This window comes from Anomaloglossus baeobatrachus, chromosome 3 (assembly GCF_048569485.1).
Source record: "Anomaloglossus baeobatrachus isolate aAnoBae1 chromosome 3, aAnoBae1.hap1, whole genome shotgun sequence".
In the NCBI taxonomy this organism is placed as follows: domain Eukaryota; kingdom Metazoa; phylum Chordata; class Amphibia; order Anura; family Aromobatidae; genus Anomaloglossus; species Anomaloglossus baeobatrachus.
In genome coordinates, this window is record NC_134355.1 from 29111572 (window position 1) to 29129829 (window position 18258).

Consider the following 18258-nt stretch of genomic DNA (forward strand, 5'->3'; position numbering starts at 1 on the left):
GATTTGTGGAAAGGATACATCCATGAGTTTGATCAGATCTCGGATGGTTTTTATAGCGAGTCCCTTTGATTGTAGCTCTGGATCTGCACAAATAAACAGGTGATTTCTCTACCGGTAGTCACAGACCGTCATTTACCAGTCACCTCAGCACATCAGACTCTCCACTACCGTGGAAAGCTCCAAGAGGAACCTCAAGACCCACCTCTTCCAACAAGCCTACAACCTACAATAGCCCTCAGTCCAGTAGATCACTGCGCAACCAGCTCTGTCCTCACCTATTGTAACATCACCCATTCCCTGTAGACTGTGAGCCCTCGCGGGCAGGGTCCTCTCTCCCCCTGTAGACTGTGATCCCTCGCAGGCAGGGTCCTCTCTCCCCCTGTAGACTGTGAGCCCTCGCGGGCAGGGTCCTCTCTCCCCCTGTAGACTGTGAGCCCTCGCGGGCAGGGTCCTCTCTCCCACTGTAGACTGTGAGCCCTCGTCGGCAGGGTCCTCTCTCCTCCTATAGACTGTGATCCCTCACAGGCAGGGTCCTCTCTCCCCCTGTAGACTGTGAGCCCTCGCGAGCAGGGTCCTCTCTCCCCCTGTAGACTGTGAGCCCTCGCGGGCAGGGTCCTCTCTCCCCCTGTAGACTGTGATCCCTCACAGGCAGGGTCCTCTCTCCCCCTGTAGACTGTGAGCCCTCGCGGGCAGGGTCCTCTCTCCTCCTATACCAGTCTGTCTTGTACTGTTAATGATTGTTGTACGTATACCGTCTCTCACTTGTAAAGCGCCATGGAATAAATGGCGCTATAATAATAAATAATAATAATAATAATGATGGCATCATAGCGCATGTTATTGGTGGCACTGTCTAGAGTTAATATTTAGGCATTGACTGGCAGGATATGTGCAGAATATTGATAAATCGCTGATATATTGGCCTAAAATGCCCAAATGAAACATAGAGTGATGTGTTTTTTCCAATACCAGTGACCGCCTACCAGTTTATAGTTCACTTAGATATTAGAGACTAAAGCTGGCAGTGACCGGCATAAGTGTCGTAAGAAGAACGTGTTCTACAAGCAGGACGGTCAACTAAGTCGTATAGATGGGAACGCTAAATTCGTCCTCTTTTTTTGGCTTTTGATTGGTAGCTTCACATTACTTACATTTTTTTTTTTTCCAAAACTTTTTATTAATTTTCCAATTTTTTATAAACATAACAAGATATTCAAGGTTACGCAAGGAAAAACATTTGTCTGACAATATGTGACATAATAGGGTGCAATGCCCCAACTTGATATTTTAAACTGATTATCTGATTGATATGGTCTCTATTAAACCAAGGCAAAAGTACTAAGAAATAACAGACGCGATACAAGTCAATTAGAGTCATTAAGCCCCTAAGCCAACCCCGAATGCTTCCAAATTTTCTGGCACGTCTTGTGGCTACCTTAGCGTCTCGTCTCCCTTTCCTCCGGAACCCACACCTCCGTGATTTTCAATTTACCCAGTTTGTCCTGGATATCATTCAGAAGGTACCATTCCGATTGTATAAAAGGTGTCATCAGATTATTTATTTCTCCCTGAGTAAATTGACTTTCAATGAAATTTCTCCATTTCCCAAAGAACTTGGGTGTCAACCTGTCTTTGTCCGTTTCCGCTTCCACTTTCTCCAGCCTCAATAAATTATGTAATTCCCCGATGACCTCTTTTATGGATGGTCCCTCCCTTTGTATCCAATGCTTTAATATGGACCGTTTGGCTATCATGGCTATGTCATGTACTATTGTATATTTCTTCTTTCCCGGCATGTCCGATCCCCCTCTTACTCCTCCCTCAAAGGAATGGAAAATCCACACCATTAGCTCTAGATTTCCAGAAATTCCCCATGTTGCCTGGACAAATAATCTAACTTGATTCCAGAACCTGTGAATTTCCTTACACTCCCATAGTCCATGTAGCATATCTGTTTTTTCTCTTTGACATTTAGGACACCGCATATCTCTTCCCGGAATGTTGAAGCCCATAATAGCCCTGTGTAAAATTCTAAATTGGGTGTCTCTCCATCTCTCATTGGTAACATGTTTCCGCATCTGTACCCATCCCTTCAATATATCCCCTACAACTTCCTGCCCTTTCAATTGTTTCCCCCACGCTGTTAGAGTACGGCTATCCTCCCCAGATATAAGCATTCCCCGAAATGTTCGGTAAATTTTGGAAACATTTACACTTGCTACATCACTTTCCATAAGCTCATCAATCAAACTCTTATTCAATTCCTTTCCAAGCTCCCCCAAATCTACAAATACTCCATGCTTCAGTTGTTCATACTGGATGATATGTGAGCTATTAAGTTCATACTTGTCAAGCACTTCCCGTCCTGTCAGCCACCTTCTCTCCTCCACATTCATGACATCCTTCATTCTCTCGACGCCCTTCTCTTTCCATCTAGTAAATAGCTTATTTTCCCGTCCCATGGGAAAGTTCGGAGATGCCCAGGGATTTAAGTACTTAGATACTTTCCATGACAGTCCCAATTTCTTTCTTACCAGTTTCCATGTTAGCATAGTGTCTCGGAATAAGATTGAGTTCCTTATATGCCCATCCGCCCTGGACAATGGGGAGTGTAAAATGGACGCCAAATCCCACGGTGATGCATACTTGGCTTCCATGCCATAGTCTGAGTGCCTGCTTGTTCCTCTCAACCAATCAAACACATGTCTCATTATACACACCAGGTTATAACCCCGAACATCCGGGAAACTAAGACCTCCTTCCTCCGTTGACTTCATCAATGTTCGTAACTTTATTCTAGGTTTCCTTCCCCGCCATATAAAATCCGCATACGCTGAGTTGAGCCTATTTACGTCCCTCAGTTTTAGCAATATCGGGATCGTCTGGAATGGGTACAACAGTCTAGGAAAGCTCATCATTTTTATCAGGTGGCACCTTGCCAGTAGTGGTAGAGGCAGACCCTTCCAACCCTTTAGTTGTGCTATAATTTTCCTAATTAGTGGGCCATAATTCATCTCGTAAATTGATTCCACCGTTCTTCCTATATGAATTCCCAGATATTTAAGTGATGTCTGTGCTATAGGAATGCCACATATACAACCATCCCTTACATTCCCCCCTTTTAGGAACAGGATCTCACACTTTTTTTTATTCAATTTGAATCCTGAGACTAATCCAAATTTTTCAATTAGGGCTAGAGTCTGTGGCAAATCCACGCTAGGGTCCCCCATATATAGTATGACATCATCGGCAAAAAGTGCTGTCTTTATTTCAGTTCCCCTTACCTTAATCCCATTAAAACTATTCGGGCCCTGCAATATTCTTGACAATGGTTCAATGGCCAAGTCGAATAGGAGGGGAGATAGCGGGCAGCCTTGTCTTGTTCCCTTCATCAAAGGGAACACGTCTGATAAAAAACCTGGAGTGTGTACCCTAGCTCCCGAGTTAGCGTAAAGATTCCTAATGTAAAGCCTCATTTTGCCTACAATCCCTGTGGCCTCTAGTACTTTGTCCAGCCAGCTCCAATTTACATTGTCAAACGCTTTTTCTGCGTCGAGTGTAACTAGAGCGGGTCTTGCCCCCCTCTCTATCTGATCCAATCTCACCGCATCCACCACTAGTATTGTCTTCCGGATATTAGTGACAGCATTTCTCCCTTTAATAAACCCTACCTGATGCTCTGTAATGATCCTTGGAAGAATCATGGCCAATCTATTAGCCATAATCTTAGATATTATTTTTAAATCCTGGTTTATAAGTGATATGGGTCTATAACTAGAGGGATCATCCAGGTCTTTAGTTCCCTTAGGGAGTAATTTGATATATGCTACGTTTGAATTTTTAGGAATTTCCTCTCCTTCCAAAAATGCATTAAATACCGCAGTTAAATCTGGCGAGATCAGATCCCTCATAGCCTTATAAAACTCGCTGTTAAAACCGTCGGGGCCTGGTGCCTTGTTGGTGTTAAGCTCCCCGATTGTTCTAGTCACCTCCTCAACTGTGATATCTGCATTTAGGTCACTCAGATCTTCCTCTGTTACGCTAGGCAAGTGCGCTTGTCTTAACCACTCTGCCTCGTCAGTCATGTCATTGTTTCCTGGCCCATATAGTTTTCTATAAAAATGTCCCAGCAATTTATTAATTTCCTTAGGATCTGTGGTCACCTACCCCCCCTTTCTTTTTAGTTTGGAAATCACTGTCATTTTCCTGCTACCCCTTGCCAAATTTGCCAGCATCCTCCCCGCCTTGTTGCCAAATCTATGTAGCTCTGCTTCCCTGTGCGACCAAAATAATTGTTCCTTTTTTTTTGCCCATTCGTCGAACCCCCTTTTTGCCTCCAACCATCTGTCTTTCGTCGTGGGAGATCTATTAGCCAAATACTTTGTGTATGCTACCCGCACTGCTTCACTCTGGGCATTATAATTCTCATTGGTCTTCCTTTTGATCATGGCCGCATATCCAATCAGGCGACCCCTCAAGACCGCTTTTGCCGTTTCCCAGTATAGCACTGGGTTCCCTTTGTGTTCCTTGTTTTCCTCTGTGAATTCTCCCCACCACTCTCGTAATACCCTGTGGAAATTATCTTGTCTGAGAAGAAATGATGGAAATCTCCATATGATATCTGTACCTCTCTTGAACTGCTCTCTGATACCCAATCTCAACGGACTATGATCAGATATCACCATGTTTTCTATCACACATTCTTGTGCCCCATAAACTAGGCCTTGAGAAATCCAAAATTGATCAATACGCGACCAGCTATCATGAGGATGCGAGAAGTGTGTATATTCTCTATCATGCGGGTGAGCTAATCTCCAGATGTCCTTCAAACCCACGTCTTCTAATGTCACATCCCTATGGTCCGGCCTTCTGTCCACATCCCCTGTCCTCTCCTTCCCCCTCCTCCTGTCTTCAGCTGAGTCTGGAACTGTGTTAAAATCACCTCCTACTATGATGTTGGTCTCCCCATCTGCTAGTATGCTGGCCACATTACTTACATTTTGATAACATCTTGTTCAGCATGTCCTTCACGTCATTCTCATAGAATTCTCCTTTCTGTAACTATAGAACATATAGAATACAATCTTTGAGTATAAGACTTTGGTTTGCAACAGATCGATGACTACAGTAGCGACCAAAATTTTTGCATATTTTTTTTTTAACAGTGTGATAACTTCTGTCCGGTTGTTGGGAGGCCATTTTCTTGGTGATTTTAGTAAACCGGAAGCAAATTTTGTCACCTCTAAGGAAGAAATTTTGTTTGGCATTGTTTTATCCCTTTATATGTTCATTTTCCACATTTGCTGGGCCAAATGTTTTCACATTTTTGTCATGGGCAGTCTCATTTTGCCTAAATTTACTTGTTTTTTTTCTGTGTTTTGGGCCACAGTCAGCAGTGGGGTGCCGCAGGGATCTGTGCTTGGACCGATTCTTTTTACTCTCTTTATTAATGACCTTGTGGATGGGATTGATAGTACAGTGTCAGTCTTTGCCGATGACACCAAACTATGTAGGATATTAAAAACTGACCTTGATAGTACAATATTACAAAAAGATCTGGATAAGATGTCAGAATGGGCAGATACTTGGCAAATGAGATTTAATGTTGATAAATGTAAAGTAATGCTCCTAGGACGGAGTAATCCTATAGCTGCGTATAAATTAAATGGAAGTAAACTCGGGACTACAGAACAGGAGAAGGACTTGGGTATTCTCATTACACATAAGCTGAGCAGCAGCTCTCAATGTCAGGCAGCAGCTGCTAAAGCAAACAAGATTCTAGGGTGTATAAAAAGAGAGATTAGATCCCGTGATCCCAACGTATTGTTACCCCTCTATAAATCACTTGTAAGGCCACATCTGGAATATGGGATCCAGTTTTGGGCTCCACATTTTAAAAAGGACATTTAGAAGCTAGAGTCAGTTCAAAGGCGGAAACTAGACTACTACAAGGAATGGAAGGCCGCCCATATGATGAGTAATGGAGGCCGCCCATATGATGAGAGGATGGAAAAGTTAGATATGTTTAGCTTAGAAAAAAGACGTCTCAGAGGAGATCTCATTTATATGTATAAATATATGTGTGGTCAATATAAAGGACTGGCACATGACATTTCTTCCAAAGACAATACAAAGGACCAGGGGGCACTCACTGCGAGTGGAAGAAAAGTGATTCCGACAGCTAAATAGGAAAGGGTTCTTTACAGTTAGAGCAGTCAGACTGTGGAATACACTACCACAAGAGGTAGTAATGGCAGACACTATAACAGCTTTTATATCAGGGCTGGATGATTTCCTCAGTACACACAACATTGTTGGTTATAAATGACTTAGTGACCAAATGTAGAATTGGTGGAGGAAGGTTGAACTGGATGGACCTAGGTCTTTTTTCAACCTTAGTAACTATGTAACTATGTAACATTTTTGTCATGGGCAGTCTCATTTTGCCTAAATTTTCTTGTTTTTTTTCTGTGTTTTTTTTTTGGATAAAACATGGTAAAAACAAAGTGAAATTTACCCCAGATGTCAGGAAACTTATTATTCTGAGAGTGAAACCAAAAAGAGGAAGCTACTTAATCCAACATTTTTCAGTGTCAAGTGTCACTTATAATAAAGCAAGAAATAGAAGGTTATGGGACAGCTGACAACCCTAGAAGTGGCCACCACGGGAAACTTCCTCCAAAGTTGATCACATTTTTAAAATGCATTAATCACCAGGATTTTCCTATATAACCTAAAGCCAGTGCTATACTGGCACTATCATGCTGATTCTATACATACCTGTAGGTGTCAGCTCGGATGTTTAGGTTTTAAAACACAAGCAAGTAAAGGTTGTAAAATGCACAGCTTTTTGGGTGGCAGCAGTTGCTGATCAGCTGATAGCTGAGGTGGATATTCATAGTGATTCCCGCCCCCCTTCCTGTCCATCCTCTACCTGTTGTTTATGCCAATTCTATTAAGTGACTAGAAGGACCTGTGCTGATGTCATACCCATGTGACCAGAAGGGGCAGGGCCTCAGCCAACATAGCTGATACCAGGAAGCAACATTATTTTTCTATTGACTGAGGCCCCGTCCCTTCTAGTCACATGGGTATGACATCAGCACCCTTTTTTTAATTAATGACCAGATCTATTTTGAAAAGCATTTTGGTTAAATTTAAGGTCTCGAATGATGACAAATTCATGTATTGTCAATTCAGCACCAGGAAAATGGCAACAACCAGACAGAAGTAATCACACTGTTAAAAAAATGCAAAACTGTAGATGGATAGATAGATAGAGGGATAGATAGATGTAGGTATGTAGAGGTTATTGTCTCCCTACACTGTTTTATGTTATATGTTATTTAATTCTACTGCAAAAGGTATTTTATACCAATCATATTATATATGGTGTTGATTATTATGTGTTTTTTAATTTATATAGCGGAGTGTAGGTTCCTGATGTAGCAGAGTCTGGGCAGTTTACCCGCAGACATCACCAAGAGGGCGAGCTGGAGCAGCGGTAGATTAAATATCAGATAGGACAGGGTGCAGCCAAGGTAGAGGAAGAGTGACAAGTGGTAAGAGGGTTGGCTAGTAGTGCAGGCCTCATCTGATGCAGTGCCAGTTCTGGATAGGGTTTGAGTAAGAGAAGACGTAGCCACGGTATCAGGGCAAGTCAGGAATCCCTGAGGTAACCTCAAGAGGTTTGGAGCCCACAGCTGACCCTGGTGGACTTAGAGAGTCATGCAACTAGAGATCCGTGGGGGTCCAGAAGTGGACAAAGGTGTAAGGAAGATGAAGATGGAGACACAGACTTGGCAGCATGAGGGCGAGATCCAAGATAGCGGGGGACAGGTTGAGAAAGAGTACCCCAGAAACAGTAGAATCAGAAGTGGGAGGCCATGTTTGTCATAATGGTGTGAGGAATAAACTGAACAAGTTTGGTTGCCAAGTGAATTCTGGTGTTGCGTGTGTTACTATTTCGTCTACAACGAGGACCAGCAGTGGGGTGATAGACCTTCCTTCCATCAGATAGTTAGATAGATAGGTAGATACCTCATCTTTCACAATGTCAAATTCTGAATCCTTCTCTGGAGTGATGCCAGGCTGGAAATGAGAAAGATTGTTAATTTCGCAAAATGTGTTTAGCGCCATCTTATTCTGTGATACTGTCCAGAGTGTATTCATGACAGCTGTTTCGCCTATGGCTTTATCGAAAGGAGGTGTAGATACTACATGTTGCACCATTTTTTTTTAGGAACCAACAGGTGTGTGTGATCAAACTGACTGCGACGTGTGTACTGCGCGTGCGCCGGCGCCGGAGTACGGAGGGCGGCAGGGAACAAGGAGCCCGCTGTGTAAGGCGCACGCGCGGGACCACAGGACGCGTCGCTATGGTACCCGGGCGCGCGCACCAGCCAGGCTCGCTCCCCACCGTCGCCCGCAGTCAGCGCGCCGAGGGACGCGCAACACCACAGCCAGGTGATCACAGAAGGAGTACAATGGCGGTCGGACACTGTGTAAGTATACAGTGCATTAGATGAAACCAGAATAGCATATATTAAGACCACCAGTGACGTAATGAGATCAATATCAAAATAGCAGGGTAATCTTGTCCAAAAGGAGGAGACGTGAAAGGGACCTAAAAAGAGAAAAACAGACATAAAACGAAAAAAGTAAATATCAGATAAAAACAACACATTAAAATAAGGGAGCCCACATGATACCACTTATTCCATATAGCATGTGCCACACACATATTGTGAGGCACAAATGACCCGAAAATAATATCCTAAGACAGTGGAGTATAAACCTCCACTTCACAGGCAATCAATTAGGAATTACAGGGATAGAAGCAAGGGAACGGAAGACATCACAAAAATGGAGCATAGCTCACCACTTCATTTAAACCAAAGGGCACGAGGGTGTTCAGAGAGACAATCCACCTCGACTCCCGCTGGGCGAGGATCTTGCGTAGATTGCCGCCCCGAACACCCCCGTGAATAACATCAATGCCCCTAAACTGCAGAGATTTCGGGCTGCAATTATGAACAGTTCTAAAGTGGCGAGGCAATGTTTTCAGCAGAGTAATGTCCTCCACTGAGGCCGCCGCAAGGATGTCTCTCACGTGCTCCCTGACCCTAATGCGGAACTCACGGGAGGTGAGTCCGACATAGATCAGGGAGCACGAGCATGTGGCATAATAAACCACATGTGTGGTGCCACATGTAATGTAATCCTTGATGGAAAACACCTTTTTACCATCCGAAGAGGAGAACGTAGGTGCCCTGACGATATTACCACATGCGGCACAATGACCGCATGGAAAGCAGCCACGGAGAGGACCCCTGGACCCAAAAGGATTTTGTCTGGGGGGAACATAATGGCTCCTGACGAGAAGATCCCCCAGGTTCTTCGCCCGTCTAGCCGTCATGAGGGGTCTCCTAGGAAGCACACCGGCCAAAGTAGGCTCGGTGAACAACACCGGCCAGTGCCTCTCAAGGATTCCCCTCATCGTGTCCCATTCATGATTAAATGTCCCAATAAACCGGATCTCACTGCTCATGGTTGGCCGACGTTGTTTGTATTGGAGAAGATGTTCTCTGGGGGTATTTTTTGCACGCAAATAGCCTTTTTTAATACATCTATTGCTATACCCCCTCGCTCTAAACCTGCACCGGAGATCGGACGACTGGGTTTCAAAGGTGGAAGAGGTGGAGCAAATCCGCTTCATCCTCAAGAACTGTCCGGTCGGGATGGCGCGTATGGTTGACATGGTATGACCCGAGGATGCGTGTAGGAGGGCATTCACCGACGTGTCCTTACGGAAGACGTCGGTTTGAATGCCCCCCAACGCATCCACATAAATATTGATATCCAAAAAATCCAGCTGTGTTTTGCTGGATCTATATGTCAATTTGATGTTAAAGGAATTGGAATTGAGGTCATCCATGAACTGGCTGAGCTGCCCGGCAGTGCCCTGCCAAACAATAAAAATATCATCAATGTAGCGGAGCCAGCACTGCACATGGGAGCCCCCCACAGCGCCACCATCCCCAAACACCAACCTCTCCCAGAAACCCAGAAAGAGGTTGGCGAAGGCGGGCGCGCAGGAAGCCCCCATCGCAGTGCCGCGCCGCTGCAGATAAAAAAGACTTGTCTTACTATATGTCTTTTGTACTAGTTGTTTTTCACATGATTTTATCTAATAAAATTGAATTTTTTATGTGCACGTTGTTGCCCAATCTCCTTTGTCCTCCTATTATGCATGCTATTTGGAGTAGGCTTTTGCCATAGGGGGTCTCCATTTATGGCCTCCATGGTGTTATAAGTATGATGGCGAAATTGTTATACCTAATTTGTCTCTCTGTGTTTTTCACAGCCTTTAAGCCAATTAAAATGAATTTCCGCTCACGCGACCAAGCGTGGCGCACTCAAGTGGACAAAGTCTTCCAGGAATGTGGGACTACAAGTTTTAATGTTACTAGTGACCCGATTAATATGCAAAATGAATCCTTACAACTTTCCATGCAGAGATACAGGGAGTTGTATAGGAGGAGGATCCGCCTATGGTGGAACCGTGCCTTTTTGACAAAATATACGGAGAATTCCTGGGTACCCCGGGGACTCCGGATACAGGTATTCCCTTCCTTCCCCATGGTTGAGGATACATTTAAGAATGAGTGGGAGACCAATTTGCAATCATGCTCCCTTAAATGCATGGACCTCCTGTCCAAACACAACAGTACGGCATTGGAGGCTCTTGAATCTGAATTGGAGGCTCTGGAAAGGACCATTCAGAGTTTATGCTTGGCTGATGCCTTTGATAAATTCAACCAAGAAATTGCCGGTGATGCCCAAAAGTGGGAAAAAGAAGTTTGTGACCTAAAATCAAAAAAGTTCCAACGTGACGCCCAGGACTACTCCTCGGGGACAGCCTACAGGTGGAGCCATCGGTTTAACCGAGGTCGAAAATTCTCAAGACAAGGGCCCCCCTCTAGTTCTCGTTCAACTTCACTCTTCTCAGAGTCATCCCTGGAGGAGGCACCATCGGGCTCATCTGACAGGACACGCAACCTTGCAAATCCAATTGGTGCCAGGACCCGAAGTCGCCAAAAGACATCTGACGTTCTTTCCAAACCACTCGGGGGAAGCAACAATAAGGGTACATTGCAGGTAATTAATTTATCAACACATGTCCTGTCTTACGATGAGCTTGATGTGCTTTCCAGGGGACTTAATTTTTGTCCTACCAATTCTTTTGATCTTTTTTTAGCGCTAAAGGACACGAATTTATTTGCCCGGAAATTACTTCTGAAAAAGTTATATTCACGGGGACAACTACAGAATGATTTGGACGAGACCGAGAGGGGCGCCCTTCAGGATCTACAGGATCTACTTGAGGAACAAAACTCCAACCCAGGTGGGTCTCCTGATTTTTTACGGCCCAGATCCACGCGCTTCCCCCCCATGTCTCTCTGCCCGGCCATAGACATTTTCCTCAGATTGGTGACCGCGGACCTCAAGAAAATCTCTACAAAACGTAGGTATGATAATTTGACTTATCGGCAGAGGTCGGCGGTCACCTCTCTACAGAGTTATGATGACATTGTTATCAAGGGGGCAGACAAGGGGGGGAACATAGTGGTCTGGCCAGTTGATAAATATGAAAGAGAGGCATATAGGCAATTGAGGGATAAGACAACTTATGAACGTTTGAGTTATAATCCCACCACTTCTTTTTCCCTCCTTTTAAAGAAAATTTTGACACAGGCTCACCAAAAAGGCATCATTGACGAGAAGATGCTCCAGGGTTTGCTCACTAGCTGTCCACGTGTCCCTACATTTTATTTGTTACCCAAAATCCATAAAGATGCCCTCAACCCCCCGGGACGTCCGATTGTGTCCGGCATAGGAGGGTTATGTGAACCAATTTGTAAATTTGTTGATTTTTATTTGAAACCTTTAGTTGAAAACTTACCCTCCTATGTCAAGGACACCACGGACGTCCTGAGGCGCCTTGATGGCATCTTTATGGATTCGGATATGCTCATGGTTTGTGCCGACGTGGAGTCGCTCTACACCTGCATCGGACATGCGGACGGTCTGGAGGCGGTCCGCTTCTACCTCTCAACCTCCGGTCTCGATGGCGCCATGGCTGCTCTGGTTTTAGAGCTGCTCGACTTTGCCCTGACACATAATTTTTTTGTTTTTAAAGATCTTTTTTATCTGCAGCGGCGCGGCACTGCGATGGGGGCTTCCTGCGCGCCCGCCTTCGCCAACCTCTTTCTGGGTTTCTGGGAGAGGTTGGTGTTTGGGGATGGTGGCGCTGTGGGGGGCTCCCATGTGCAGTGCTGGCTCCGCTACATTGATGATATTTTTATTGTTTGGCAGGGCACTGCCGGGCAGCTCAGCCAGTTCATGGATGACCTCAATTCCAATTCCTTTAACATCAAATTGACATATAGATCCAGCAAAACACAGCTGGATTTTTTGGATATCAATATTTATGTGGATGCGTTGGGGGGCATTCAAACCGACGTCTTCCGTAAGGACACGTCGGTGAATGCCCTCCTACACGCATCCTCGGGTCATACCATGTCAACCATACGCGCCATCCCGACCGGACAGTTCTTGAGGATGAAGCGGATTTGCTCCACCTCTTCCACCTTTGAAACCCAGTCGTCCGATCTCCGGTGCAGGTTTAGAGCGAGGGGGTATAGCAATAGATGTATTAAAAAAGGCTATTTGCGTGCAAAAAATACCCCCAGAGAACATCTTCTCCAATACAAACAACGTCGGCCAACCATGAGCAGTGAGATCCGGTTTATTGGGACATTTAATCATGAATGGGACACGATGAGGGGAATCCTTGAGAGGCACTGGCCGGTGTTGTTCACCGAGCCTACTTTGGCCGGTGTGCTTCCTAGGAGACCCCTCATGACGGCTAGACGGGCGAAGAACCTGGGGGATCTTCTCGTCAGGAGCCATTATGTTCCCCCCAGACAAAATCCTTTTGGGTCCAGGGGTCCTCTCCGTGGCTGCTTTCCATGCGGTCATTGTGCCGCATGTGGTAATATCGTCAGGGCACCTACGTTCTCCTCTTCGGATGGTAAAAAGGTGTTTTCCATCAAGGATTACATTACATGTGGCACCACACATGTGGTTTATTATGCCACATGCTCGTGCTCCCTGATCTATGTCGGACTCACCTCCCGTGAGTTCCGCATTAGGGTCAGGGAGCACGTGAGAGACATCCTTGCGGCGGCCTCAGTGGAGGACATTACTCTGCTGAAAACATTGCCTCGCCACTTTAGAACTGTTCATAATTGCAGCCCGAAATCTCTGCAGTTTAGGGGCATTGATGTTATTCACGGGGGTGTTCGGGGCGGCAATCTACGCAAGATCCTCGCCCAGCGGGAGTCGAGGTGGATTGTCTCTCTGAACACCCTCGTGCCCTTTGGTTTAAATGAAGTGGTGAGCTATGCTCCATTTTTGTGATGTCTTCCGTTCCCTTGCTTCTATCCCTGTAATTCCTAATTGATTGCCTGTGAAGTGGAGGTTTATACTCCACTGTCTTAGGATATTATTTTCGGGTCATTTGTGCCTCACAATATGTGTGTGGCACATGCTATATGGAATAAGTGGTATCATGTGGGCTCCCTTATTTTAATGTGTTGTTTTTATCTGATATTTACTTTTTTCGTTTTATGTCTGTTTTTCTCTTTTTAGGTCCCTTTCACGTCTCCTCCTTTTGGACAAGATTACCCTGCTATTTTGATATTGATCTCATTACGTCACTGGTGGTCTTAATATATGCTATTCTGGTTTCATCTAATGCACTGTATACTTACACAGTGTCCGACCGCCATTGTACTCCTTCTGTGATCACCTGGCTGCGGTGTTGCGCGTCCCTCGGCGCGCTGACTGCGGGCGACGGTGGGGAGCGAGCCTGGCTGGTGCGCGCGCCCGGGTACCATAGCGACGCGTCCTGTGGTCCCGCGCGTGCGCCTTACACAGCGGGCTCCTTGTTCCCTGCCGCCCTCCGTACTCCGGCGCCGGCGCTCGCGCAGTACACACGTCGCAGTCAGTTTGATCACACACACCTGTTGGTTCCTAAATAAAAATGGTGCAACATGTAGTATCTACACCTCCTTTCGATAAAGCCATAGGCGAAACAGCTGTCAAGGAGGCTCTCTGCCCCCACAGCCTGCCCCGCTACACCTCAGGTATTATTCACGCTCCCTGTGTTATTTTGACAGCCGGGTCACTCATGCTGGGACATATCCATCAGCGCATACCTATACTGGGATAGCATTTCCCTTTTGTCCTTGCCTGAGTGCCCCTGTGACGCGGTGTTATTGTTTTTATGATGTGCCTATATGGAGACAATATAATTTAATATTAGTCTTGTACACTTAAGACTCTATATATTTAGCACGCCACTTTATGCCTGCTATTGTTTTTCTCCATTAGGCTGTCACTCTATTGCTATATCACCACGCCATATAATTGTGGAATGTGACGCCTTTTTACTCCTGTACAGTATATGGGCAGGCTGTGTGGCATTGAATTGCCCACCTAATTTTTACCACTTTTTTCCATTGTTCCTCATCCTGGTACGACTTGTCTTACTATATGTCTTTTGTACTAGTTGTTTTTCACATGATTTTATCTAATAAAATTGAATTTTTTATGTGCACGTTGTTGCCCAATCTCCTTTGTCCTCCTATTATGCATGCTATTTGGAGTAGGCTTTTGCCATAGGGGGTCTCCATTTATGGCCTCCATGGTGTTATAAGTATGATGGCGAAATTGTTATACCAGAGTGTATTCAGTCTGGCGGACGGTACCCTCAAATACTCCCCTGCTGATGTCACAAAGACGTCCTCCATTTCTCTACAGACATATAATATCTCCTATTTCCTCTCACATAACCCCTCTGGGCGGCAAGGTCACTGCTTGCTATAACACAGTTTGATGTATTAGGCCCAGACCAGAAATAGTTTTACCTGAAATACATCCGGTGGCATGCTGTTCCCTGGTTCCCTAGGAAAAAGGAAAAGTAAGAGCAGACGGTGAGAATCAGTCATAAGAAGCAAATGTGACCATGTTGCTTAACTCCTAATAAAGAAGTTACTAGGGCAAAAGGATGGGCGACCATGTTAGTTATCACTTCTGAATTAGTGTCTAAGAAATTGACAATAACGTCGTATACCCATACATTTCCTGAGAATACAATACAATGATGACAAATAATATGGCTGCACGTCCGATTTCCACTTATAGCAAAAAAGTCATGTAGCACCCCTGAGCCACTGAGGGCACTACAGGGAACTGCATCCTCCCAGGGATGCAGGACCTACCCCCTCGGTCCTGTAACACCAGTGCCAGCAACAGCAACACACACCTAAAATTCTAGTTCCCTCACCACACCAGGGATCACTGCTAGTGAAATAAGGGGAGGACCACCCAGTGGGCAGAGCCTGACCAGGAACTAGACAGCCTGGTGGGAGTGGACATGGGAGTCTGCATAAATGTAGTGAAGAGAGCAAACGTGCCTCTAGCTGGGTCTGTGTAACGGTGACCCGGGGGCATGTAGGAGGACTGTTTAATATCATCTACGGACTGGCCTCCCTTATTACTGCACGATACATCTCCCAGGCTTAGCCCTACCTGCGGAGGGCCTACCACCACAGCTGCCACTACCACCAGCTCTGGGAGTACCCACATCATCAGCGGTAGTTCTTCCATTATAACCGCAACCCCCAGGTGGTGTCACATGAACATTAACTCTTATCTCCCCTGTAAATACTCCCTTTATAAAAAGCACCCATAGCAGGGGACTGAGCAACGGCCACCACAGTGACATCCCCTATTGTATATGCTGCCCGGGACCGAGTACCCCATAGCCCTGGGTGACACAGTCATAGCTAAGGAAAAGAGACATCATAACTTTGGCTCTAGCTCTGACTCTTACATGTGAGTTATTATAATATGGTCATGTAAAGCTACCACTAGGGGGCGCTGGGACTCAGGTAGAGGAAGAGCTCCTGAATGCCGGAAGACAGAGGCCCACTTGAGGTCGCTAAGCACAGGGATAGTCAGTCAGCCAAGGTCTATGCCGCGATATCATATCTGCAAGCCAAAGTCAAAGAACAAAACCAAAGTCGGAGGCTGGGAGAAGAAGAAAGCACACTGGAGGGAGTGGAGGTCGAATAACAAAACGGGACCAGGGTCAAAAAAACAGAGAAGACAGACCGGACAGGAGGTGCGGAGGTCGGTAAGAGCAGGTACACACATAAAAGGGAGTGGAGGTGAGGACATGGAACGAGACCCGGTTCAGGTGAGCAGGGAGGTCAAGTTGGACAGGAGGGCTGGGAGGTCAGACCAGGCAGGAGGGACGACGATCAGGCAGAACGATACTGGGTAGTGGGACTTGATCTGAGTACACTCACAGGAAAAAGTTGCACGCCACAGAGGAGGAACTATTAATGACAGTGTCTCGGAGGTAACAACACCAAAATATGGTGGCGTGACCTCCGGAACTAGACATAACAGAACATGCCCCTCCCCTTGGATCTAACTCGGAGACAAAACACATGCATTGGCTCTGCAGAGTCAGAGCCATGCTAAAATCATGCCAGGTCACATTTCTATTTGAGATGTAAAGTGAAATAATTGTAATCCACAGGCATCATTCGCAAGTAATGGAAGTGTTTTCTGCATGCAGTACTCACTGTGCTCCGGCTGGTTTCTCAGTGAAGACTCGGAGGTAAAAATCAGCTTCTTCTTCTGGGTTATTGGTCGCTGCCACAATGACATAATTCCCCGGAAGAAGCTCAAATCGTTTTGCCGTCTCTCGGTAGCGTAAAAATGTTGTTAATGACTCTGCACACGTATTATTGGCAAAGAATTCTTTCTCCAAAGGTAATTTATCCAAAGGGTTAACCTGTTAAAGAGGCAAAATAGTGAATATACAGGAACAAAAAGTCGTATCTACTTGAAGAGATGAGTAGGGTTGTGCTGAATTGAACTTGGTGGCACCAATAATTCTCGACTATATTCACAGAGTTTTTGGTCAAAGACAACCAACTCACTGAAAACCCAACTCACAAAACAGTAATTAGTTAGAAAAAGTTTTATTTAATTATTAAAATAGAAGATAAGGTGTAAGGACAATGATAGCACACAACATGGCCCACATCCACAGGAGACAGGCAACAAGTCAGATGGTAAGTGTATGTTGACCAGGTAAAGAACGCAAGCAAGTTTATAAAGTAGCCAAAAAGTAATTGTGATTCTTAAGAAAAGCCTGTATAGGTAAGAAATCCACTCAAGAGTTCAGACAGTAAATGAACAATGCATCAAAATAAATAGAACTATAACATGGATTGACCTGTAGACAGCTCTTTCTGCCAGGATGGCGTCAGCTCCCGACGTGTGTTTCAGCACAGGGCCTTCGTCAGGGGGTGTCGTCATATTGGCATTAAATGTCCTTACGTATGAGTGGCATCCAATCAAAATATGTGGCTGAATAGCCTAATGATGTGCGGCGCATGTGCACGTTAGGACAACCACAGCATGGAATCCAGGAAGCGCGTCATCCCACCGGGAGGGGCTGTGGACAACCCCTAGCCGAGCCCCAGAACCACATGACAGAGATCACATGGCAGTGTGACGCAGCCAGGGGGAGCGCATAGTCCCAAGCACCGAGAGATAAGATACGCCCTTCTCCATCTTTTGGCTAAATTTAGGAGTTACAAAGTTTTTGGTGCAGATTTGCTCCAAAATCCTTCTCAAAAACTGCTTGAAAAGAGCCTGTTAAATTGTATATGAACTTCATTTGTTCATATGGGTTTTTTGATTATTTGAGAGGCTTAAAAAAAAACATCTGATGGCTGTGTGCATACAGACTTTTTCGAGGAGTTTTTGGAGCAGAAACTAAAAAGAAACTCTCCAAGTCTTCCTGGAAATCTTAAAACTCCTCACGAACTTAAGTTTCCATTCATTTGTTTTTTGTCCGGAAACTATATAAGAAAAATCCATGTGCATATAATCGATGGCAGAAAAAAAATGTGATTTAAAACTACTTCAGGAAAATAAAAACTTCTCCAAAAATTCCCTAAGACTATGTACACAAAAAAGTATTTTTTAGGCAGATTTCACCTTAAAAACCTATAAAAAAAACATTCAAAAGAATGACTGCATTTCTGTGTAAGAACAAGCCCAAGTCGCTGTTCAATACTTCAGGTTTTTTTAACGTCTTTTAAC

The 18258-nt window shown here is 45.1% G+C and overlaps 1 protein-coding gene across 1 annotated transcript in view; it reads right to left on the bottom strand.

Moving 5' to 3' along the window:
- Nucleotides 1-18258, bottom strand: part of LOC142294905 (calpain-8-like) — a 100214-nt gene that overhangs the window by 11793 nt on the left and 70163 nt on the right. Inside the window, exons 11-15 of the mRNA XM_075337968.1 lie at nucleotides 16725-16936; nucleotides 14997-15033; nucleotides 8041-8091; nucleotides 4998-5061; nucleotides 19-83 (exon numbers count right to left, since the gene is read on the bottom strand). Coding sequence (XP_075194083.1) covers nucleotides 19-83; nucleotides 4998-5061; nucleotides 8041-8091; nucleotides 14997-15033; nucleotides 16725-16936 — 429 coding nt within the window. The remainder of the gene's footprint in view (nucleotides 1-18; nucleotides 84-4997; nucleotides 5062-8040; nucleotides 8092-14996; nucleotides 15034-16724; nucleotides 16937-18258) is intronic.